Here is a 26332-nt window from a genome sequence, read left to right on the forward strand (position 1 = left end):
AAGGACTTGGCCGTAGCCCTGGAGTCCTTAAAGCGCTCAAGCGCATGGTCTGCCTTGTCGCCAAAAAGGCGACGGCCATCAAACGGCATGTCCATCAGTGTGTTTTGGACATGGGCCGAAAAGTTGGCGGACCTCAACCAGGCGTGGCGTCTAACCGCCACCGTTGTTGCCATCGCTCTACCTAGTGAGTCGGTGGTATCCATCCCACACCGGATAGAATATTTGGCTGCATCTCAGCCCTCCACAAGAGCTTGGCCGAGTATGGCCCGTACCTCCAACGGACACTCTGGCAGCACTTCCGCAACCGTCTCCCACAGAGAGTGGGTGTAGCGGCCCAAGAGGCATGCGGTGTTGGAAGACCTCAGACCCAGTCTAAGGGAGGAGAAGATCTTTTTTCCGTACTGCTCGTACCTCTTGGATTCCCTGTCCGGCGGAGCCGACGGGAATGCGGTCTGGGAGTTGGATGCCTGGATGACCAGGCTCTCGGGGGTGGGGTGGGTGGTGAGGAAACATGGGTCGCCCGGGGCCGGGCGGTGGCGTCTGGCTACGTTCCTATCTATGGGCGAACCCGTAGCGGGTTTGGACCAAGTGCCCAAAAGAACGTCGGTCAAGGCCTCATTGAAGAGCAGCAGAGGCTCGGCCGAGCTTAACTGTGGATTAAGGACCTCAGTGAGGAGGTTAGTCCTCACGGCCGCGACGGGGAGCTCAAGGCCCAAGGCCTTGGCAGCCCTCATCAACACCACACTATAGGTTGCCCCATCCTCCGAAGCCACGGTAGGAGGAGAGACAAAACCAGTGTCTGGAGAGGTGTCCAGACCACTGGCCTCCCCAAGTTCCCCTGTCCAGTCCTCCTGAGACTGCCACTCTCGGGTCAGAGGGTCCTCAGACCCCTCCCAATCCTCCTCATCACCCATCTCCTGATACTCAGGGTTTTCAATTAATGAAGCAGCGCCGTTCCGAGGTCGTAACCGGAGCGAAGGAGGCATTGGGGACGGCGTCGCCCGAGGACGGCGCCGGAGGCGACACCTGACAAGATCGACGCCGGGGGAGGGGGGGGTCGTAAGGTCCACCGGCGACGACCCAGATCCCGAAGCGGGTCCACTGGGGTCCGAAGGCGCCGCAGAACCCGAACCCAGACGGGTCTGCTGGGCCCGAAGGCGCCGCAGAACCCGTCGGGGAAGAGAGGTTCCTCATGGCCATGAGGAAGAGCTCGATCTCCCCCGGCGTTGCGTCTTGCCCAGGGACCGGAGGGTGTGGAGCAGGCCGTGACGCCCCCGCGACTCCGGCGGAGCCGCGCAGGCGGTGTCACCCGAACTCCCGGTCGCGTGAGCGTCGGGGGGAGTCAGAAGAGCGATGACGCCTCTTTGACTTCTTGTGTTTCTTACCTGACGACGACTTCGACCCGGAGGAGTGGTGCCTACTCTCGGAGCTGTGGTGGCTCCGGGCCCGCAACCTGTCCCTCGACCTCCTGTGGGACTGGGACCTCTCGGGGCGCGGGCCGACTGCCGTAGTTCGAGTCGCCTGCGGGACCGCTCCCGCCTGGCTTTCGAAGAGAGGGCCCGGCAGTCGGAGCAGGCCTTGTCGTCGTGGTCGATGCCTAGACAAGTTAGGCACAAGTGGTGAGGATCCGTGACCGACATCGCGCGGTCGCAATCCTCGCAGTGCTTGAATCCGGGCATCCCTATGACACCGATCGGAGTCCTAAGACTTTGAGAAATGATCAAAAGTGATCCAAAAGTTAGTCAAAAATTGACTAAGGGTTACTGCTTTTTCCAGATCTGCGCTTGCTGGCGCGGAAAAAAGAACTGACGTCAGCACGCGGAGGCGTCGTTTAAGTACTCCGACGACATCATCACGGCGCCGACGACGGACGCGGAGCTGCAATCGACGCCTACCGACGCGCAAGGGTACTGCTACGCAAAAATTTCCAGATCCAGTCTGACGCCTGGGGATATTCTAAGGTAAGGAATGTATTCTAAGGTAAGGAATCTATCACTAACGTGTCTCTTTCAGATCACATATACACATCTATGCATAAAAAGGTCACAAGCAAATGAGAAGTAATGTTATTCTTGTCCGAGGCCCAAACAGTCCCTCTACCCTCCCTTCAGGTAAGTTACCTTGTTGAGAGTACTTCAAAGTATCAGCTCATAAACACACAAAAAGAAATACACATAATCTTTCACCAGGAAAATATTTCCTTCTCTGTTCTGGCCGGATAGTCAGCAGTGGTGTTCCCAGATTCCAGCCTCCTATTAACCCTCCTAAGAACCAGGTTTGAAGAAATATTGTTCAGTGTACCCAGCTCCATTAGATGACCTCTCACAGGTGGAGGCCTTTCATTGAGCCATGTTGGAGTTGTTCAAGACTCACAAAAGAGAATGTGACACTGCGCACATATTTTAACCTTATGTTAATTATACAGACTTCCTTCTTAATCTTAGTACAGAAAGAGGTGCTTGCCACTCAAACTGACTGGCTCAGGTCAGTAACAAACTAAACAAACAGATACTGTTTGAGAGTGGCGCACTATTCACATGCCCCTAATGGGTGCAAATGTTTGAAACTTAGTAGTACTGATACACATTTACACATTTTGACTTGGGCCTTGTTATGACAAAATTACACTATCACTGCATGTACACGGGGTTGGTTAAGGACATCCCGCATTCCAAGTTTAAGACAATTTATGTTTTGTTGGTTACAGTATTCCCCTGACGAAGGTATTTCAATACCGAAATGCATTGGGATTGACTGAATATGATGCTGTGACGAACATATGTACATGATGTAATGTGCAAAGAAAAAAATCAAGCAAGAAAATTGTCATTAAAATATGACGTCTTCAAGGAACTGAATTTTCGTTTTTGTGGATACAACATACTGTTTCATGAACATTGAATCTGAGAGAATATTTTTGGTTATTATTTTGTAGACTGTAAATGTGTATCAGTACTACTAAGTTTCAAACATTAGCACCCATTAGGGGCATGTGAATAGTGCGCCAGTATCGGTTTGTTTGTTTAGTTGTTCAAGACTGCCACTCATCTAGCTCTATCAGCTTTGCTGATGCACAGCACAGTTAACATGTTGAGCGCAAACAGTAGAAAAGCAGATGCAAGATTCACTGGAGGAAGAATATTGAGTCAGCCTACAAAATGCGGGACTCGTGACAGAGGCCATGCACAGGTCATTCTTCCCAGTACCAGTTAACAGCTTTACCACCAACCGCACATAGGAGCAATATTTCGACAGTCATAAATTGCAAGAGTGGGAGGCTGGACAGAAAAAAGAGGAGAAATCTCATCTATATAAGGTACAAGGTTTAGGCCTTATCTTCCTTATCAGGTAATTAGAGGAAATAGTTTGAGCAGAAGATTAATATCAGGGTACACGCCCTTAGCCATCAAAGGAATTTCAAAGTGGGAGAACCTGTGATCTTCAGAACAAAAAATATAATCATCAGAGAAAGGAAAAGTGCCTCTAATATACTTATTACCCACAATATTCACAGAACTCACAGTAAGAGACTTCATTTAGAAGGCATACCCTCTTGAATGTGTAATGTTTTGCTTGTCTCAATAAGTTCTTATATCATGGTACCAGATGCATATTATAAATGGATCATGCCATAAAACTGTGATTTATGCACTTTAAAATTAGATTGCCCACAACTTTAACTTACACTTTCAGCATTCTCTCCAGCCTCCGGGTGGAGAGATATTCTTACCCACAGACAGTGTAAGGTTTCAAAAATATTTATTAAAAAAACACTTTTTCAGATACATGCCAAAGTTGAGTGTTGCATGGTTGCCACGTGCGTGAGTGAGTTCCACACTTGAAGATACTGATCTCAACACAACTTCTGTGATTGCAATTATATTAGAGCTACTTTTTAAAGTTCTTCATTGTGTTTATCTATATAGCTAATTTCTCTGCAACAACACACGCCCACAGGGACACTAATAGCTACCCTGAAATAAGATACTAACTCATGCTGGTAGACAACTTGACCAATGTGAGGAGCATTGTGATGAAGCATGGCACCTTCCTGGTGGGTGAGGGCTTTAGTCCTATTAACGGGCTATTTCCTTTGGGTATTACCGGCAAAGGGATAAGCCACTATGAAACTAATCATACTAAGTGCTCTTAGTAGTCTACATACTAGCAATATGCTAGAATGGTCATTCTAACCAGCCATACTATATTGTCTAAGGGGTCCAACCAGGAGCGAAAGAAGAGCAACCAACAGTCATGCTGGATAAAGGTAGTTAGGGAAAATGGTGTATATAAAAGACTCCAAGGAGTCTGCAGACGAGTGATAGATGAGCAAGCCACAGGAATGCATTAGGTAAAGGTCGCTGGAGTAATTACTCAATTGAATCAATCAGTGAGTGGCCTATGAGAAACAACATAGAAGAATCATGTGCTCCTGTGGGAAATAATACAGACAGCCGGGTAACAGCATGGAAGTAATATAATTAGCAGGATATATAAATCAGAGAACAGCCGAGTTCAGATGAGGATAGGTGTGAGAAGGTTGCCAGGGGTTCTGGTCCTAAGTACTTTCTTGGCCCTAACCGACCACCATCAAAGAAGATGCCAAAAGAAAACACGCTTACTATTTCAGCCTTACACATAGAGGCCCAGGCTGGATGCCCTGGCAGAGAGAGATAGAGTCCTAGACAGCATACAGCCGCAGCACCTACCATTCATGGACTCCATCCCCCAGCAAGCTTTATGCCTGGAGGCGCTGACGTAAACAAGGGGTGCCCGGAGGAGCAAACTTCCAGCTCAGGGCACCCACAGTGCAGGAGCACTTCACATCCTACAGCCGTCGCACCTACCATTCGGGCACTCCATCCTCCAGCAAGCTTTGCGCCTGGGGGCGCCGACGTAAACCAGGGGCGCAAGGAGGAGCATAAATCCAGCTCACCCGTCTGCGCCCGTCAGAGCCCGGAGGAGGCTGGGCCACCCTCCTGACATCTGCATTATCGTTTTGCACATCCGCTCATCCATCAGGCCGCTACTTGAGGACTTTGGACTTAGGTAATCGCTGGCCTATTTTCCAATAGTTTGCATAGTGGTGATATTATTGTATTGATTACTGGAGCCCTTTGCACCAAACAGTCCCATGTACCACACTTCAGTCCCAAATGGGAAAACAAAAGGCTACTGAGGAGGGTAAAACAGCCAAACAAAAGAAGTCTAAAACGGCCTTGAATAACTCAGAGTGACATAAAGCAGGGAGAGATGGAGGGAGTATTTTATCGGATTGATAGTCTTATATCAGTGTGTGAAGGTATCCTCGAATCCAAAATATCCTGCACCTCAGCATATAGCCATGTAGCACACAGACCCTTGATTGCCCCACACATAGTATATTTAATGTCCGTAATTCAACTTTTCTTAATACAGGGAAGGATAAGAATCCTGAAACTGGTGCACACAGACCTCACCAGAGTGGGGTTGAAAATGTAGCTAAAGAGGAGGAGGAGCCCACGGATGACCTCTCAATCTTCCAGTGTAGTAACAGCTATGCTCCACTTTTTGACGAAGCAGATGAGCCGGACCAGTCTGCTGTAACAACAACTAAAGCACAATTAAGCGGGCCCAATGCTTAAAGACGGCATAAAAGAAGAGTAAACCCATTGACCAGCCATACTGTCCACTCAACGGGAATCGTAGATTATAGTAATGCCAAAAACATACATATAAACTCCACATGTAGCGAATGGTCTGGATCAAGCCCACTAATAGCCCAAATTCTAAATCTGATGGAAGAAATTAAGGCTCTCAAGAATCTAGTGGGCAGCCTCTCTGATAGGGTTCATAACGACGTCCAATTACTAAAAGTTAGTTTAAGATCAAAGTCTGCTTCCCTGGCCCATAACTCGAGCTGGTCGGACACCTATCAGTCATTGACAGGAGGCCTTCGGACCGTCAATACAGAAGAGGGCAGTGGTAGTGTTAGCTGCCTAAACCAAGGACAGTCCCAGCGAGTTCACCTGGTACCGACCAGGGTAAAGGGGCCCACAATAAATAGAACAGGGTATAGTAATTTATCAGCGCCACAACAGGTGATGGCCCTCCCCCAATATGTACATCATCCCTGCAGGCCCCTGGGCACATCCCTCCCCATGGTAGTGAAACAATCCCAGTGCGGAGGCAGACAATTCACTTGATCGATTTACCTAAGACAGCACCCAGACTACGAATAGAAGATGAAGTCTCACTGATCAATAAATCTATTTACTGGATCAGGCAAGTGCGGGGTTGCCGTTCCATTATCAGGGAATATATTGTTGGGGCTATAAGGTATTCCAGTTACGGACACAACATCTTTTAAAACAACCATTCGTTTTAAATACAACCTACCTGGTAGGTCGAGTGTATCTTACTCCAACAGTTGTGCTGCTTCCCTACAAACTGTGTCCACGTTAAGGGAGCTTTATTGACGGTTTTACCTGTCCTTTTGGCACCGCATGATGGCTGGCCAAACAGATCGGACCAGCATGTACCCTACCTCACCCTTATCAATGAACCCTTGAATGAGCTATGATCCCCTGATAGGGCACAAGCTCAGTCAAACCAAGAACTTGATACAGCAACCCAATCCCTACCATGAATATTAATATACACCAAATTTCGCGCACCATTTAATTATTATCTTGGAATATTGCAGGGCTGAGGAATAGGGGCGAAGATACTGACTGGAATAATTTCATAGGAAAATGTGATATATGCGCTTTCAAGGAAACCTGGTCAATAGAGTCGCTTTACTATCCAGGATACCTAAATTATCACATCCCAGCCACTCAGGGAGTGAGGAGACGACCGCTGAGGGGCCTCACAATCTGGGTTAAACAAGATATTGGGATCCAGGTCCTACCCCCGATATACAGTGACATGTTTGCGTTAAAGGTGGCTCTTGGACCATATGGACCTTCCACCATCAATAATGTATATGCTAGAGGCATGTGTGGAGGGCGGAGATCCGAAACCATTAATGCTTTAGGTGGGTTCCTAGATACCCTCCCAGGGGATGGCAAAGTTATAGTTGCTGGAGATTTAAATACCACATTTGAGCCGCTCAACAGCGAGGATAATGACCTAGCGAGAGAGGACAGGTAGTAGAGCCCAGACAGGTAGTAGAGCCCCTGGGCTAGATTGTATTCCTGCAGACATTTTCTTGTATGATAGACAAAAATGGTCTGGTTACATACTATTACTTGCTAACGCCATAGCCCAAGGTGCACCTATTCTGGCTACCTGGCGTGGGCGGAGATAATCCTCATATACAAAAAAGGGGATGAATCTATTCCAGGCAATTACAGGCCTAGAAGTCTTATTGCACAAGTTACTACTTGTGTAACGATATATCTGTAAGAGACATTAGTTAGTGATAGATTCCTTACCTTAGAATATCCCCAGGCGTCAGACTGGATCCGGAAACTTTTGCGTAGCAATACCCCTGCGCGCTGGTAGGCGTCGTCTGCGGCTCCGCGTCCGTCGTCGGCGTCGTGAGCGCCGGGATGACGTCGTCGGAGTACTTAGACGGCGCCCATGCGCGCTGACGTCAGTTCTGATAACACAGCTTTTCCGCGCCAGATACGCAGAGCCATGATAGAACTAACACTGGTGCCATGAAACTAGGGCCCTGAAAGGGGATGACCTTAACCCTAGATATCGGTTCGCAGAACGGGGAGGATGGGTGGGCGGTAAGGAATCTATCACTAACTAATGTCTCTTACAGATATATCGTTACACAAGTAGTAACTTGTGCATCTGAAAGAGACACGTTAGTGATAGATTCCTTACCTTAGAATAGATACCCCAGCAATACCAACCCCGGTGGTGGGTCTGCGAACCAATATCACACCAGAAAGTCCTGGAGGACGGAACGGCCAAAGAAGCCATCCCTCCGGACTTGACTGTCCAGGCAGTAGTGTCTTGCGAACGTGTGCAGCGAGGCCCACGTGGCTGCCTGACAGATGTCCTGCAGGGGGACACCGCGGCCCAGGGCAGTTGTCGTTGCCGTGGCCCGAGTGGAGTGAGCCCGCAATCCAGCCGGGGGCTCCTTCCTCGCCATGGAGTAACATGCTTGAATACACAAGATGATCCACCTAGAGATGGTCCTCTTGTGCACAGCCTTTCCCTTCTTCGCGCCCACGTAACCAACGAAGAGTTGGTCATCCACCCGGAATTGGCGTGTGCGATCTAGGTAGTAGGAGAGCGCACGTTTTGGATCCAGACGGTGGAACCTCTCCTCCTCTTTCGAGGGATGCGGAGGCGGAAAGAAGGTGGGCAAAGTGATGGACTGCCCGATGTGGAAGGCCGTGACAACCTTGGGCAGAAAGGAAGGTCGTGTACGTAACACCACCTTATCAGGATGAACAGACAGGAAAGGTGGAGAAGAAGAAAGAGCCTGGAGCTCACTCACCCTCCTGGCAGAGGTGATGGCAACCAGGAAGGCCGTCTTTAGAGTAAGGAGACGAAGAGGGCAGTTATGAAGCGGCTCAAAGGGAGCACACATCAGATAGGTGAGACCCAGATTCAAGTCCCACTGGGGCATCACGAAGGGAACAGGAGGGAACATGTGCGTGATGCCCTTCAGAAATCTACTCACAATAGGGGACTTGACCATCTACCACATTGCAGCGACTGCGCTATACCAGCGCTGTGTTATTTTAAGCTTTCCTCGTTTTGGTATTTCTGTTACTGCTTGCTTTAGAAATTACCCCTGTTTTTAAAATCCGCTATTTGCAGCTAGCGCCCCGCTCCCCTTACCGCATTTAAAACGTGCACCTCTGTGCCTCAAAAGCACCGCCACTTTGGTGGGTCCGGGTTCCTGGGCTCCTTTTCACGCGCCATTTTGGATTGGGGATTGTTTGTTCGGCGACGGCCGCCATTTTGGATTGGTCGCGCGCGCCAAGGGCTCACTGGAGAGCCTATTTAAGGCGGTCCTTCGAGGGGCGTCGCTCCTGACCATCTACCACATTGCAGCGACTGCGCTATACCAGCGCTGTGTTATTTTAAGCTTTCCTCGTTTTGGTATTTCTGTTACTGCTTGCTTTAGAAATTACCCCTGTTTTTAAAATCCGCTATTTGCAGCTAGCGCCCCGCTCCCCTTACCGCATTTAAAACGTGCACCTCTGTGCCTCAAAAGCACCACCACTTTGGTGGGTCCGGGTTCCTGGGCTCCTTTTCACGCGCCATTTTGGATTGGGGATTGTTTGTTCGGCGACGGCCGCCATTTTGGATTGGTCGCGCGCGCCAAGGGCTCACTGGAGAGCCTATTTAAAGTCGCTCCCCACGCGCAGCGGGACGCGCAGGTGGACGCCTTCGCTTAGCCTGAGTCGTGCCGGAGTCCTGCCCGTCTGCGCCCGTCAGCGTCCCGGAGGCGCCGGGGCGGCGGGGGACCCTGGTCTGACGAGGATGATCCACTATTCTTCGGCGACGCTCCGCGCCTTGCGCACTTCATCTTGCCTGTGTCACTCAGTCTTCCCTGGTCGGTACAAGGGTAAGCGACACTGTCCGGCCTGCGGCTGGTCGCCCACGAGGACGCTGGGCACCGCCCCTATGGGGGCCGAGGTGCATGCAAAGCATCTGTGTCTGTTACTCAATACAAGGTCGCTAGGAAGACATGCCCTGCACATCTATGATCTTTTGGTCAGGGATAATCCTCTTTGTCTACTCCTGACCGAAACTTGGCTAGGAGAGGCGTCCAACCCGGACATCTTCACTGCGATCCCTCCAACCTATAACATCTTTCGCCAAGACAGAGCAAAGGGCAGGGGGGGCGGAGTCGCGGTGGTGGTTAGGAAGAACGTTTCTTGCTCTGTTCTTCCCGTGAACTCCATCGGGGGCTCTGATTCCCTCGCTTTTATGCTTAAACTGTCTCCGAGCCAAGCGCTCAAGGGTCTGTTAGTCTACAGGCCTCCTGGTCCGGTGGGCTCCTTTTGGGGGGACTTACAGACAGCCATCTCGGAGCTGGCGCTGTCTGCACAGCACTGTTTGCTGGCAGGCGATTTCAATTTTCATCTAGATGTCACGGACGATTCGGATGGGGCAAAATTGCTGGATATCACATCACCGCTCGGTCTGGCACCGTTTGTGTCGGGGCCTACACATGAGAAAGGGCATACCCTTGATCAAGTGTTCTCCTCTGTCCCTATTGTCGACATTGAAACGCGGCCTGTGCTCTGGTCGGACCATAAGCTGATTGGGTTCTCTGTGTTAGAGATGGGACGGTCTGACATCTGCGCCCCCTTGGTGCCCAGATCGGCCTCGAGAGCATTACATAGAGTGACACCAGCCATGCTAGAGCAGGCGCTCACGGAACACCCCTGCTCTCTCTCGGGAGATCCGGAAAGAGACACGGAGGCCTTCGCTTAGCCTGAGTCGTGCCGGAGTCCTGCCCGCCTGCGCCCGTCAGCGTCCCGGAGCGTCCAGGCTTTATGACATCGGCCTAAGGGGGACGGTGCTCAGATGGTTTACATCTTTCCTGGAGGGCCGCCGCCAGACGGTCTGGGTATCCCAGAGCTCAGCCGAGATGCCGCCATTGGGTGTTGGGGTTCCACAGGGCTCTGTGTTGAGCCCTGGCTGACTGAGAGGTTGGACGACCTTGCTCCTAGGGTAACCCCCCGGTCCTCGGTGAAACGGCAATCTGCGCCCTGGTTCACAGAGGCGCTACGTATGGCTCGCAGCCTATGCAAGGTTGCTGAGCGGGCCTGGCGCCATCAATATGATGGGGAGGCCAAACTTGCCTACCGGTCGGCGGTGAAGGCCTATCATCGCGATATTCTTGTTGCCAAGCGGGAATACCTCGCCAGGAGGATTGAGGCATCAGCGAACTCCTGCAAGGAGATCTTCACGATTGTGAAGGAGTTCACGTCTCCCTCCTCTTATTTACCCCCGCCTGTGTCACCCGATGCGTGGGCGCGTGATCTTGCCACCTTTTTCACCAACAAGATTAAGGCTATTCAGGCCTCCTTTTTGGAGAGCACGGTGGAGGCTTGTTGTGATCCTGGGGCAGGACTTGGAACACCGGCCACGCCTGTGGCTATCCTGGAGGACTTTCCATCTGTCTCCAGTGACATGTCCCGGACTCTGTTAGCCAGTCTTAAATCTGGATCCCCACTTGACCCCTGCCCCGCCAAATTTTTGGCTGGGATGGCGGCAGTGGTGAATCCCCTGGTCAACCCGATCCTCAATGCCTCCTTGAGCGAGGGGAGTGTCCCACGCTCCTGGAAGAGGGCGATGGTGATCCCCCTCCTGAAAAAGCCTGGTCTTGATGCCGAGGTCTTGGCCAACTACAGGCCAATTTCACTTCTCCCGGCCTTGGCCAAGATCACCGAGAAACATGTTCATGGCGTCTTGTCGAACTTCTTGGAGTCTAACAATCTGCTCCACCCATCCCAATCCGGTTTCCGTCCGAATTTCAGTACGGAAACAGCGCTGGTGGAGGTCTCTGAGATCATCAGGGAGACCTTGGATGGGGGTGGCAAGGCCATGTTAGTCATGTTGGACCTGTCGGCGGCTTTCGACACCGTCCCCCATAAGGCGCTGCTCGCCAGGCTTTATGACATCGGCCTAAGGGGGACGGTGCTCAGATGGTTTACATCTTTCCTGGAGGGCCGCCGCCAGACGGTCTGGGTATCCCAGAGCTCAGCCGAGATGCCGCCATTGGGTGTTGGGGTTCCACAGGGCTCTGTGTTGAGCCCGACATTATTTAACATCTTTATGTCCCCTCTGGCGGCTGTGGTTGAGGCTTACGGAGCCCAGATCGTGTCCTACGCCGATGACACACAACTCCTCTTCACTTGTGAAAAAGATCAGACATTTGATGGGGAGAGAATCCGGGACTGCTTGGACAGGGTTTTCAGCTGGTTTCAGCTAAATTGTCTGAAGGCCAACTCCAGCAAGTCGGAGGTTCTATTCTTCGGCTGTGCCTCCGATCCCGAGTGGCGGCAGTGGTGGCCGGCCGCCATGAACAGCTGAGCTCTCGCAACCACAAACAGAGTTCCACAATTCAGTAAATTGGTAAGTAGAGAAACACAGAATAACATAGAAGCAGATCCTTTGGTGTGAGTCTTGTCCCAGCAGGGTGGAGTTTTATTGGGTCCAGACTTGAGGAATAACAGTAAGCCGACACGTGTTTCGTCGTGTGCCGTTGAGTCAACACGACTCTTCAGGGCTTAGACTCAACTCCTAAGCTGGGTTGAGTGAGGTCTGGGCCTTATCGCGGTGTTCCACGTAGGTGGACTAGAGAGATGCACAGGGATTACTGGAATTCTATTCACTTTGGTTGCAAAGAGATGGAATATCCTGTGGATCTGAGCATCAAACCACGTATTGTTGGACTAGTAGCGTCTATTTCTCAGGGGTGCCAGAGACTTCCTGGTCAAGAGCCTCTGAATCAAGTATTGCGGAAAGTGTAGACCGGGAGGGGATCCATAGAGTAGAAAACCACGGAAAACGGGTATGTTTCCTGGTTGGCAGTAAGCAAATGTTCGGTGTCCCTCCTCCGTAAGTTCCCGGTGGCCGTCTGTCATGAGCCATGTGTCCTCCGGCACAATCATCCTTGGTTGCCAAGAACCTGGGTGTTAAGCTCGACAACAAACTTTCTCTGAGAGCGCACATCCTTGGCCTGTCCGGCACCTGCTTCGGTATCCTCAGAATGCTCCGCAAGTTTCTTCCCTTACTGTCTGCGGAGCACAGACGGATTACGGTGCAGGCGCTCATCGGATCTAGGCTTGATTATGCCAATGCCCTTTTTCTAGGCCTTCCGGATTACTTAGTCCAGCGTCTGCAGGTGGCACAGAACTCGGCAGCCCGGGCAATCTTCGGTCTGCACAGACGAGCACGGGCTTCTGTGTTGCTGCAGACGCTCCACTGGCTTCCAATTCGGAAGCGGATTGTCTTCAAATCTATGACCCTGATGCACAAGGCTTTATTTGGCTCAGGCGCTGGATATCTGAAAAAAAGATTAGTTTTCTATCGCCCGGCTCGCTCACTGCGTTCAGAATCCCTTTTTTACTGCTGTGGTTCCACGCGTGAGGAAGGCACGCACTGGGGGGCGCTCTTTCAGCCTCAAGGCCTCCCAGTTGTGGAATTCGCTTCCATTGGCACTGCGTAGCACCCCCAACCTGCTTCAATTTAGGAAGAATTTGAAGACGTGGCTTTTTAATCTCTCTGCTTAGGTGGTTTTCTTTTTCCTTCTCTTTCGGGGTCTGTTTTTTACTTGTTATGTTGATCTCACACTGTAAGTTGCCTGTGGAAAGCGCCGGGACACTCTTTTAGAGTAGCCGAGCGCTATAAAAATGCACTATAACATAACATAACATAACATAAAGAAGGCTGATCCGGTAGCCTCAAGAAGGCTGATAGAGCAGAAAGGTACCCTTTAAGAGTGCCCAGAGCAGAGCCCTGCTGGGCAAGGGAAAGAAGAAAGAGCAGCACTTCCGAAAGGGGTGCAGAGAGAGGATCCACAGCCTTTGCTGTGCACCATGCCACAAATCTGTTCCACCGGCAGGCGTATACCGACTTTGTGGAGGGACGCCTGGCTGCCAGAATGATATCACAGACTTCGGGAGGCAAGTCAAATGGCCTCAACTGCCGCCGCTCAATCTCCAAGCTTGTAGGTGGAGACTGGACAGGTTCGGGTGCAGGACCGTCCCCTGCTGCTGCGACAGAAGGTCCTCCCGAAGAGGCAGACGAATCGGGGGATCGACTGACATGCTGAGTAGCTCGGGATACCAGTATCTTCGTGCCCAGTCCGGAGCCACAAGGACGACCTGGGCCCGGTCGCGCCTGATCTTCTTCAGCACTCTGGGCAGAAGTGGTATAGGCGGAAAGGCGTACAACAGACCGCAGCTCCACTCGCGACGAAAAGCGTCTCCGAGCGAGTGCCGCCTTGGAAACTCCAACGCACAGAACTGCTGACATTGCGCGTTCTCTTCTGTGGCGAATAGATCTAACCAAGGCTCTCCCCACTGTCGAAAGAGACCTTGCGCCACGTCCGAGTTCAGACGCCATTCGTGATCCATCATGCACCGGCGGCTGAGTTCGTCCGCCCTGGCATTCAGAGAGCCTGCCAGGTGTTGAACCACCAGGGTCACGCCCTGATGTTCCAGCCACTGCCAGAGGCGCAGAGCCTCCTGGCAGAGAGTCCACGACCCCACACCGCCCTGTTTGTTGCAGTACCACATGGCGGTGGTGTTGTCGGTGAACACTTGCACTACGCTCCCCTTGACAGAGGGGAGGAATGCCTTCAGTGCAAGACGAATCGCCCGCAGCTCCAGAAGGTTGATGTGGAGCCGGGACTCCGCCGGAGACCAGAGGCCTCTGATCTCCGCCTCTCCCATGTGGCCTCCCCAGCCCTGGAGGGACGCGTCCGTCACAACTACGTGCTCCGGCTGGGGTAGGGAGAGGGGTCTGCCACTGACCCAGTCGCGGTCCGTGAGCCACCACTGCAGTTGCTTCGCAGTGCCCTCCGAGATCAGGACATGATCGGACAGGTTGCCCTGATGCTGGGCCCACTGAAACTTCAGGTCCCACTGCAGAGCCCGCATCCGCCACCTGGCGTGACGCACCAGAAGGATGCAGGAGGCCATCAGCCCCAGAAGCCGCAGCGTCAACCTGACCGAGACCCGGGATAACGGCCTGAAGACAGGAATCAAAGCCTGAATATCCCGAACCCGCTGTTCGGGTGGGTAAACCCGAAACTGCGCCGAGTCGAGAACCGCTCCGATGAAGAGGAGCTTTTGAGAGGGACACAGGTGTGACTTCGGCACATTGATGGAGAACCCCAGCAAGTGCAGGAGGTCGGCCGTAGTCTGGAGGTGGCTGACGACTGACTGGGGCGAGCCCGCCTTCAACAACCAGTCGTCGAGGTAGGGGAAGACTGATATCCCCTGCCTGCGCAGATGGGCTGCGACCACCGCCATCACCTTCGTGAACACCCGTGGGGCGCTGGCAAGGCCGAAGGGGAGCACGGTAAACTGAAAGTGCTCTTGGCCTACCATGAACCGTAGGTAACGCCGGTGGGCCGGCAGGACGGGGATGTGGAAATAGGCGTCCTGCAAGTCCAACGCTACCATCCAGTCTCCCGGGTCCAGGGCAGCCAGGACCTGAGCCAAAGTGAGCATCTTGAACTTCTCCGTCCGGAGGAAGCCGTTGACGTTCCGCAGATCCAAGATAGGGCGTAGGCCCCCTTTGCCCTTCTTGGGTACCAGAAAGTAGTGGGAGTAACAACCACGTCCTACTTCGGGCCCAGGAACGCGCTCGATGGCCCTCTTGGCCAAGAGGGCCGAAACCTCCTCTTGCAGAAGTTGCAAGTGATCCCCCGACACACGGTGGTATTGAGGTGGCATGGATGGAGGGGAAGACTCGAAGGGGAGGGAGAAACCCCTTCGGACAATTTGCAGCACCCACCTGTCCGAAGTGACTGTATGCCAGTGGGAGAGGTGATGGCGAACCCTGCCTCCCACAGGCGTCACATGGGCCTGAAAACTCGGACTAGGAAGGTTTTGAGGCGGGGGCTGCTGAGGGAGGTGTGGACTGGCCTCGCCGCTGGCCCCGACCACCGCCACGGCGGTTCCCACGTCCGCCACCGCGTTGCTGAACATTCTGCGGCGCGTGGCTGACGGTCCGTGGTGGGGCGCCCCTTCCGTGGCCACGAAAGGAGCGAAAGGCACCCGATTGCTGGCGTGGGGCCGTAAGGCCCAAGGACTTGGCCGTGGCCCTGGAGTCCTTGAAACGTTCCAGCGCATGGTCTGCCTTGTCGCCGAAGAGGCGACGGCCATCAAACGGCATGTCCAGGAGGGTGGCCTGGACATCGGCCGAGAAGTTGGCGGACCTCAACCAGGCGTGGCGTCGAACCGCCACCGTCGTTGCCATCGCCCTGCCCAGTGAGTCCGTGGTATCCAGCCCACACCGGATAGAAAAGCGTGCCGCATCTCGGCCGTCCGCAAGGGTTTGGCTGAGTTTAGCCCTGACCTCCTCAGGGCATTGTGGCAGCACCTCCGCAACCGTGTCCCACAGAGTGTGGGTGTAGCGGCCCAAGAGACAGTTGGTGTTCACAGACCGTAGCCCTAGGCTCACAGACGAGAAGACCTTCTTCCCGAACTGCTCATATCTCTTGGATTCCCTGTCGGGCGGGGCCGACGGGAATGCGGTTTGGGAGTTAGAGGCCTGGATGACCAGGCTCTCGGGGGTGGGATGGGTGGACAAAAAGCATGGGTCGCCCGGTGCCGGGCGGTAGCGTCTGGCCACGTTCCTGTCCACAGGGGGGCCTGTGGCGGGCTTGGACCAAGTGCCCAGCAGAACGTCACACAAGGCCTCATTGAACGGCAGGAGGGGCTCCGCGGAGCCGGACTGCTGTTTGAGGACCTCAGTGAGGAGATTAGTCCTCACGGCCGCGACGGGGAGCTGAAGGTTTAAGGCCTTAGCTGCCTTCGTCAACACTACGCTGTAAGCAGAACCCGCCTCCGAAGCCACAGTCGGGGGCGACGTAAATCCAGTGTCTGGCGAGGTGTCAATACCACTGGCCTCCCCAAGCTCATATGTCCAGTCCTGATGCGACTGGCAATCACGTGCCAGAGGGTCCTCGGACCCCTCCCATTGCTCCTCGTCACCTGGCTCCTGGAGACCAGGATTAACAGCCAGGGCCTCCTCGTGGAGATAGAAGTCTCCAAAGGCCGACGGAATCGGCGCCCAGCGGCGCCCCTCCGACTCCTGAGTAGGACCGTAGGAAACATTGGGGTCGGCAACCACATAGGCTGCCGGGGACGACACCTGAAGGGACGGCGCCGGCGAGGTCGTAAGGTCGACCGGCGAGGTCCCGGATCTGGAGCCGGATCCAGCGAGGTCGCGCGGTGCCGGGACCGAAGTCGCCAGCGGCGCCGGGCCCGAAGCACCCGACGTCGTCGGGGCCGAAGCGCCCGACCCGGAAGGACCTCCAGACGGAGCCGATCGGCCCGAAGGCGCCACGGGAACCGACTGAGGACGGAGGGCCCTCATGGCCATGAGGTACCTCTCGACCTCCTCCTGCGACGCGCCGTGCCCAGGGACCCGAAGGTGTGGGGCAGGCGGCGACGCTTGCGACTCCCGCGGAGCTGCGTGGGCGGTGTCGCCCGAGTCCCCGGCCGCATCGAGCGAGCGTCGGGGCGGGTCGGAGGACCGATGGTGTCGTTCCGACCTCTCATGCCTCTTACCTGAGGACTTGGAACCAGACGATCGGTGTCCACTTCCGGAACGTCGATGACTCCGACCTCGCGACCTGTCCCTCGACCTCCCGTGGGACCGGGACCGGGACCTGGAGCGGCGCGGGGCCGAGTGCCTCAGCTCGAGACGCTTGCGGGACCGCTCCCGCCTAGCCTTCGACGTCAGGGCCCGGCAGTCGACGCAGGTTCGATCGTCGTGGTCGAGGCCTAAGCACTTCAGGCACCGGCGATGGGGGTCCGTGACCGACATGAGTCGGCCGCACTTCGAACAAGGCTTGAACCCGGGCATCCCTGGCACCGATAGTCGAGACAGTCGACTAAGAGAAGATCAAAAAGGATCAAAAAACTTTTCAGTCAAAAAGTGACTGGGGGTAGAGCTTCTTGGGGATCTGCGCTAGCTGGCGCGGAAAAAAGAAGAACCGACGTCAGCGCGCATGGGCGCCGTCTAAGTACTCCGACGACGTCATCCCGGCGCTCACGACGCCGACGACGGACGCGGAGCCGCAGACGACGCCTACCAGCGCGCAGGGGTATTGCTACGCAAAAGTTTCCGGATCCAGTCTGACGCCTGGGGATATTCTAAGGTAAGGAATCTATCACTAACGTGTCTCTTTCAGATGACTCCATACAGAAAGTGATGGCCAGGCTTGTTCTGGTCAAGGTCCAGGCCTGGATTGAGGCAAATTCCATTCTTACTCTTCTCCAAGCAGACTTCAGGGCCCACATTAGCACTACTGACCAGGTCTTTCATTGTGTTCTTCTATACTGGCGGACAATGCTCATCGGCAAGGGCAGCATGTATGTCGCCTTGGTCGATCTTAAATCCCCCTTCGACTTACTTGGTCTCAAGAAATAAATTGTGGGTGGTCTTGAAGGAGATGGGGATGCCATTTGATCTACTCTCCTTGATTGCCCATCTTCACGAGGATAATTACGCACAAATACGATGGGGGCGGCTGGAAATAAGACAGATCCTTTTCCTGTGCAAAATGGTGTTCGCCAATGATGTGTGTTGGCTCCCACACGCACTCTCTTTTTATAAACCAAGTTGCTAGCTGTCTTGATGCCATCCACAATGATGTTCCTGTCCTAGCTGGAAGAAAAATACCCATTTAAAGGTTAGCTGATGACACGCTGATAATCTCCAAAACACTGGGTGGATTGCAGCGTGCCCTCCTACGTTTTGAAGAGTTTTGTCACTTGAGGGGTCTTAAAATCAATACCGCCAAGACAAAGTTCATGGAATTTAATCGGCACAAATCATTTAGAGGGAAAATGATGATGGATGGGTTGCTCCTGGAGCAGGTTGATGTTTTTGTCTATCTGGCCATCAAACTGCATAAGGAGATGAGGTAGAAGCCACACATTGAGGTTATGGCACTAAAACATCGGCAGTTAGCAGGTATTGTTAGGAAAGAATTTAAAATTTCCCTGAAAAAGCCCCTAAGTCCGGTACTTAAAATTTACAAAACCAAAGTACTCAACTCAGTCCTATACGGGGCAGATTTGTGGGGCATAGATAATTTGGCTCAACTAACAGCAGAGAATGCATTCCTGCGTGAAATCACTAATTTACCCCAGAGCACACCCACCCTCCCTCTAAGAAAGGACTTAAACAAGAATGCCCTGGTGGATTTAGCCAGATTACAGACAATTTTATTCTGGCGCAGAATATGGTGCACACAGGAATTGGCAGCGTACGCAGAGGACCTAAGGGACATTGTAAACTTGGACCTCTTTCATAAAATTGGCTGGTTACGTGATTTGAGAAGCTTTATCAACAAAATGGGCCTATCACACCTGTGGGACTCCCCTTCCACTGAAGTGTTTCCGACAAAAAGTAGCGTCAAAGAAATGTATTGGGCTATGGTTACACAAGACGAATTTAGATGCTATGACCCGACTTCCCTCTTGGGGCTTTTTCTCCAGATTAAACCATGCCCGATGCTTGAGCTCTACTGGGATACTATTAAAAAACCTTTGGATTGAAAACTTTACTTTCAATTTAGATCAGGCACTTTGCCCCCTGAAGTGTTTTATTCCAAATGGTCTCCCACTGGAGACAACAAATGTCTTGCATGCACCAAATATATAGAATCATATGTGCCTGTTCCGTCTATGCTGGCCCGCGTAAAGTATGACTGTCCCAGCTCTGTAAGAACATGGGCATGAGGTCTTATAACATAGCCCTAAAAATCTTCTGCACAGATCCATCTCCCAGGAATGGAGTTCTAATTCATGAGGTGGATGTGTCATATACTTTCCAAACAAATAAGGTCTGGGTAATGCTTAAGATGTAACTTCACACTACTGTGCAGGAGTGTGACCGTGCAAACTAGTCCTTGTGGGGTATACTACGCTTGTCAAGGTGTTTTAGATTGTCTATTTGTTGCTTTGAATATTGTCTTTTTAACACTGCTTCACACTATGTGTAACATAATGATGGCTGTGATTGCACTTTTGTACCAATGTTTTAACCTATCTTTGTAACACAGTTTTTAAATCTTTTTATCTGTAATGCTTTTATGACTAGTGCAGTCGAATACAGCTTCTTTGATTGATTGGGAGAGAGTTGAGAAGGCAGGCTGGCTCCAAACAGAAGGGGTTCAAATAATAAGGAAAATTGAGGGGAGAAACGTGACAAGGGGAGGGGGCGAAATAGAGCAAATTAAAGCACTACATGACGCAGCTCTGGAAGCGCAGCAACCTTCCGATCCCCCAGAAACATCCCCAATCTTTTGAAAAGATGTTGCAGTAAAGATGTATGCAGCACGTGTCCCCGACTCCTAAAAAACATATGTGGCTCCAAAATGGGGAGGCAGGGAGTGAGGTGGAGGAAACGGAAAGAAACAGGGAGACAAATACGAAAATAAGGCACGTCACAATCCTGCTGTTCTACCTATTGTAGCCCCAGTAACCAGAGCAAACCCTAAACACCAAGGAATGTGGCTCCAAAAAGAGGAGTGTGAGTATAGAGGTGGAGGAAATGGATAGATGAAATGAAGCAAAAGGGGGAACTGAGAAAATCGGGGTAAGCATCACGTTTTTTAACATACAAAACCAGACAGCAGTTACTCAAATGAACAATGCAATTCAGAGCATATAAGAAAACAATAAAAAATAAACAGCACAGTTAAAGCTGCAGATTGTCTGCAGGTGTCTACAGATTGGAGAAACAAAGAAGATCTGCTATCACAGGATTCACTAGCACATGCAAATCTCACCACAATCAGTAAAGACACCACCCAAATCAAAGCTTCATCAGTCGAGGTTGGATTGTAGCAAGGTGAAGCCAAGTCACCCCCATAGGGGGGGTATAAGGTGAGGGGCAAGGTAGATGTATTTGAGAGACCCGAGTTACTACCCGCTATAATAAGGAATCATGAAGGTGGGCTTTTGGCAAAGCAAACTTACCCTCTACGGTGCTCTCTTTCAGCTGTTCCTCAAATTCTTGCATCGCTGAAGTGCAGCTAGAATGTAGAAGTTCCCCCAATCGCTTCAGATCGGCTATAGATTTGTCTACCAGTTCTGCGTCCCTAGCAATGCACTCCAGCCTGAAAGTATAAGCAATTCACATATGTCATGTACCATCTCTCCTGATGGAATCGCATGTAAACATTTGTTACAATATGTGGTTAACAATTCAGTGTATGCTACTGGTGTGCCAACCACCCAATATCGTTTAAAAGCAGAACATCCTATTTAAAATGCTTCCAGAAGCATAAAAGGACCTTTTTCCAATTAGTGCTGATTCTTTTCAGAATGGTGCGCTGGCTTTCTTAAAAGAGAACCCCTGAGGACGATTAAAGTCTGACCCTGCTTATATCTGAGGAAAGCTGCTTCCATGTCGTGACTGTGAGAAGGTGGCCTGATATGCAGTGCTCACTATTCTAGTGAACACTATGTATCAGTCCAGCAACCCTTATTGATGATTGGTTGTAAGTCAACCTTATAGACCAGCTATCCTAGTAGCGTGGATACGAGCAGTCTAAGGCTAAAGACTCGAGAGGGCGTGTTAAGCCAGCTGTTATACCACATATACCCCTTGAACACCAAGTGAAAGGACACCACACAAGTGTTATGAAAATAAACAGTTATTTATTAAGATTCACAACAGCCCTGTACTCTTTATGAGGACAGGGTACTAAGCACAAACCAAAACTCTTACAAAAATACTTAAGTTAGCACAGTATATACAAATGCCCGAGGGGCACGGAAAACCATATACTTGAAAAGTGGAATGCGAAATTACTAGCAGGTAAGTACAGTACTAATAGGCTTTGGAATCGCTAGGACTTGACTATAGAATCGTTAGATTAATTCTAGGAGACCCAGGGGACTCGGGTGCAGTGTGTGCACTCTCACGCGAGATGCGGGACAAAGTCTATGGTAGCAAGAATTTGCAAAGTTAGTGTTCTCGGGCGAACCCGACCTGGTAGGGAGAAAACGAAAGTAGATTCTGACCCTTGGATAGTGAGGCTATGCTGGGGCACCGAAATGCCGAAGTTACCTAGCCCAGGGGCTGCAGCTGCATAGGACTCAAAAGACGTCGGGAATCCTCGTTGACGGACCAGGAGCCTGGAAGAAAGAAGTTGCTGGCAGGCGACCAGTGAAGAAAGTTCGGTGGATCCAAGCCTGGATCGATGGAAGATGACACCTGAAAGCAGAGGGGACCAAGTTCGAGACTACTAGCCAGTAGTCAGTGGGCACCAGGAGGGCACCGGATGGTAGCCACCTCGACAAGGCGTGTGGGTGACGCTGTGCTCAGAGATCACACGGACCAGGAGGCGTTGTCGGCGACCAGGAAGGAGGATCGAGCTGTCCCACGAAGATAGAAGCTGTCGGCGTCGCTGGACCCAGGATTGGGCAACAAAGCCTTGGCAAATTCAAGCCCACGCGGTGGACCTAAAATGGCGTCTGGAGTGGACCAGGAGGGTCCGGGGTGCCTCTCTTCAAGAAGGAAGCAAGGGCCAGTCTGGAGCAACCAGACCAGCAGCAGTGATGTTGTCGGGCGTCGCTCAGAAGGCCACAAGCCAGCCGGCTAGTAGCCAAACAACGCGGTGCACAGCAAACAGCAGAAGGGCCCCACGCAGATCGTGGAGATGCAGGGAGGCTGGTCTTGGGTGCTGGAGCTGCGCAGGGTTGGGGCTTCTCGGACCCCAAAGCACTCACCCGTGGAGGACACGGTGGGCTTGCAGTAAAGATGTCGTGCAGTCTTGGCGATCGTCGGTCCCTCGAGGTCTCGTCGCACTCACGGTTCTCAGCTTGGCTGTAGAGGTGAGTAGAGGTCAGAGGTGCCAGGGAAGCCGGGTCTCGTCGAGCTGGGTCGTCGGATTCGTGATGAAGGACTTGCAGCAGACCGCAGTGTTCTTTAGGATGGTGCCCGCTTGATGCAGGGTGACTACTCCTTAGCCACAAGGGAGAATCTTGAAGAAGAAATCGTGAAGTCCTTTCGAAGAAAGTTGTGTCTTGATTCCAAAGATGATCTAATTTGAACAGGGGGCCCGCTCCCATCTTTATACTAAAAAAGGGGGCTGACCCGGTGACTAGGTCCTGCCTATGGGTGGGACTAGGTGGGGGGTGGTTACACCCCTCAGCCATGCCGGACTTCCCCAGGCCATGGGCTGGTGTGCCCCTGGAACTGGTTCTGACCGGCCTATGCGTAGTGAGCACCGGGGTGCCACTCAGCAGTCACCTTCCTGTAAAGCCCTGCCTACCCAGGATACACAAAACCATGTCTGGGACGGTGCTAGCACCGCCCCTGACAGGAAACCCTTTGTCCAGGCTCCCCTCGCTGGAAGGACTCCCAGCTGCAGGGGGTCAGACTCGTGTCTGTGGTGGCAGCATCCATTTTGTGGAGCTGAGGCTTCAGTTAACTTTAACCGGGGTTCACAGTTACATACATGTCGTGTCACTCTAGAAGGGTGGAATGCTAACCCCGTCGCCAGAATTGGCGAGGGGTTAGTATTCCAATTCGTATGACACCTTACTCGACATGTTTTGATAAAGCAATACCAAAGTTAGCATTTAACCGCAAGGATTATAATGCACTTAAGAGTATATGGTATGCGATATCATGGAACAGCTATTAGGACTTGGTTCCGCAAGCTGCAGACAGGCTCAGCTCATGCCAGAGCACCATCTCACACGATTCCAAGCACTCTGCCTTCAGGATTGTCAAGGCCTGCCATAGGAGTGACTGATAGGAATCTGTGTGTCCATTTTTAGGGTTAGGTATAGGTATACTACACCTACAGCAAAGCGTGTTTACACGACTTTGCCCCAGCTGTCATGCAGCCAGTTGTGTCAAATTTAAGAGGCCAGCCAGGGGTGGCATAATACATGCTGCAGCCCCTGGCAGCCCTGGGTACACCTATGCCCTGAGTTACAGGGTCTGATAAGGTGGCCCAGTACCAATTGGTAAATGCACCTAGGGTACATGTCGTAATTTATAAAGAGAACAGCCAGGCTGTGGGTCTGATTGGCAGGCCCACAGCCAGAGAAAGTCGTAAACCAGTGAAACAAAAGCAAAAAAATCTGGGTGATCATAGGATTGCAGACCCTACTCTCCTACAGTGACCAAAGAATGTGAATGATTAGCTCAAAGGGTTTCGCCATATTCTGTGAACTGTGAGTGTTAGACTCATTAAGGTGCACAGGTTTCAGTTGGAGATTTCAAGTAGATTGGAATCTTTCAGTGCTATGCTTTGAATATGATTTAGTTGAGGGTAACAATGGTTGGCTTGAGAAATTGTGTAGGATAGAGGTGGTATAGATTTTGAAATTGGTTATCATACACTCCTTGCTACTGCCCATTGATACCTTTTGAAAAGATGTTGTAACCAAGATGTATATGGCACGTGATACCTCATGCACTAATGGGTTTCTATTAGGAAAGAATAGATTTTCCTGATGAAAAAAGGGGCAAAATGGACATCAGCACATAGGGCTGGAAACTATATATGGCTCAGTGATGTTATGTCCAGGGTGGGACAGAGCCGTAATGGAGGTCCTTGGCACCACCTACCAATATCTAAATGCTATTGAAGCTTTTTTACTGGATCCAGACAGGCACATGGGAGTATTCATAAAGTGAGAAGGCTCCAGTTAGAGGTATCCATCAGAAAACGTTATTAATGTGATTAAGGTGTAGGGTGACTGTTGAGGAGGGAGGTGGGTCACATAAGCAAGAATTTACATTTAACTAGATCCTATTTTTAAATCATTCTTTTTTAATTAGTTGTTTATTCAAATGTAAAGAAGTACAACCATATAAATCCTGCAGTTTCATGAATTCTTAAATATTATGTAAAAGACTCTGAGACCTAGTGAGATAGAGGGTTAAAAAAATATGTTAGTGCATAATGACAAAGTGAGTACAATACAAGTAAAAGATGATCAAGTCTGGGAAAACCAAATTTTCTCGGACTATCTTCCATGCATAAGTGACAAAGAATGACTGCTATTGAGTTAACGCACGCCCTCCGCTTAACAAAGCAGCATTGCAGCGCGTCTCAACCAGGAACTAACTGGAAGCATCCAAAGCGTGAGCTCCAATGTCTCGGGCCTCTGAGAAAGAGCAGGAAGATGCTGATGTCCTTTGGTTTGGTAGTCTGAGGGAGGAGGCCCACATAGGTGTCAGCATCATTCTTACAGATGATAACATCTTTCATCCAGTCGTATGAGTGTTGTAATACTTTATTAGATACATTTTTATCATAAAAGTAAATACATTTCCAATCATAAAACAACTTTAAAATTCATATATCCAGATTCGAAGCTTATTTACAATAAAAAGAAGAACCGAGAGGGTCTAAAGTGAAGCAGTGAAATAGACATATACATGTAATCTGACTGAACTACAGTTGGCTAACTCATTTTACTCTTTAACAACTTAGTACGTATCAGCCAGGCCCTTCCCAGGTACTTTGCAACCCCACAAACAATGGTCGGAGATGTTGTATCTGTTGTGAGGATGCGTTGGGCCATCCTACATTGTCTTACACCCAATTCTTTACATACTGGTTTCAGCCATCTTCTTCTAACCCCCTTGTATGCTTTGCAGGCAAACAAAAAGTGCGGTAAGGACTCACTAGGGCATGAACAACCTGGGCAGGTAACTTGATGGGACCGTAGGGTTTTCCATCTCTCAGTAAATTCATTTAGTGGGAGTGTCCCATATCTCATTTTTAAAAAGAGAGATCTGTCTCTTGGAATTTGTATAAAATCTAAAAATGGTTCAATCTTCCTAGTAAATGTAAATGTATAGGCATTTATATAGCGCACTACTTACCCGTAGGGTCCCAAGGCGCTTCGACCGCTGAGAAACCCTTCCTGGCTTCCCTGAGAGATGGTCCCTTAATGGGTATCTCCAGGGTGAGACCAGGCATCCCCGGCGGTCTGGTGGGGCCGTTAGTGAAGATGAGGCAAGCTAATGCCCAGAGTTGCCGAGTGTGATCGCTGATCAGAGTGGGCACCGAGGCGAGAGAATTATCGAGCCCGCTGACCCTGGTCCAGAAACCTGCCGCGCCGGGAATCGAACCCTGGTCCCGGGCCGTCCTCTGCTCTCGGGTCTGCCGCCTCTAACCAGTGAGCCACACTACTTCACTAGTAGGTTTGTGTTCTAGAAATTGGTTAGTTAAAGCCCCCCACTTTGTGCTATGCAATTCCTCCACCTGGACCCACTCCCAGTAGATTGGTTTGACAGTTTGTTTGAGTGGTGGGGATTGGGACTTCCAAAATTCGCCCATTCCCAGGTAGGTCAATGACCAGCTGTCTCAGTTTGTTCAGCCACACAATCTCTTTGAGCTGTTCAAATTGAGAAGTTCGTCCAACACTAAAGCATAGTTTGCCCGTTCGGGTGTCCTTCTCAGGCACACCCAAAACAATAATGGGCGAAGGCGAACTATGTCTTTGATTGAACGTTTACTCATATCATGGAGGAGGGGCTTTGAGGATGTTGAAAGAGGGAGGGAAACTAAATCCCTCAAAAACGTGTTCTCGGCTTTGATGAGATCCGTGGTATTCTCAAACTCCCACATTTCTGAACCGTAAACTGTAGAGGCTAGTGCCTTCCCTTCGTATACCACGAGAGCCGGGGATAT

The 26332-nt window shown here is 51.3% G+C and overlaps 1 protein-coding gene across 1 annotated transcript in view; it reads right to left on the bottom strand.

Moving 5' to 3' along the window:
• The window catches only part of LOC147662684 (ATP-dependent chromatin remodeler CHD2-like), a gene marked incomplete at its 3' end in the record, with an annotated part of 564171 nt that overhangs the window by 273521 nt on the left and 264318 nt on the right, over window positions 1-26332 (bottom strand). Inside the window, exon 9 of the mRNA XM_086950980.1 lies at window positions 20643-20782. Within this exon, the coding sequence (XP_086807106.1) occupies window positions 20643-20782 (140 nt within the window). The remainder of the gene's footprint in view (window positions 1-20642; window positions 20783-26332) is intronic.

This window comes from Lissotriton vulgaris, unplaced genomic scaffold, assembly GCF_964263255.1.
Source record: "Lissotriton vulgaris unplaced genomic scaffold, aLisVul1.2 SCAFFOLD_1424, whole genome shotgun sequence".
Taxonomy (NCBI): domain Eukaryota; kingdom Metazoa; phylum Chordata; class Amphibia; order Caudata; family Salamandridae; genus Lissotriton; species Lissotriton vulgaris.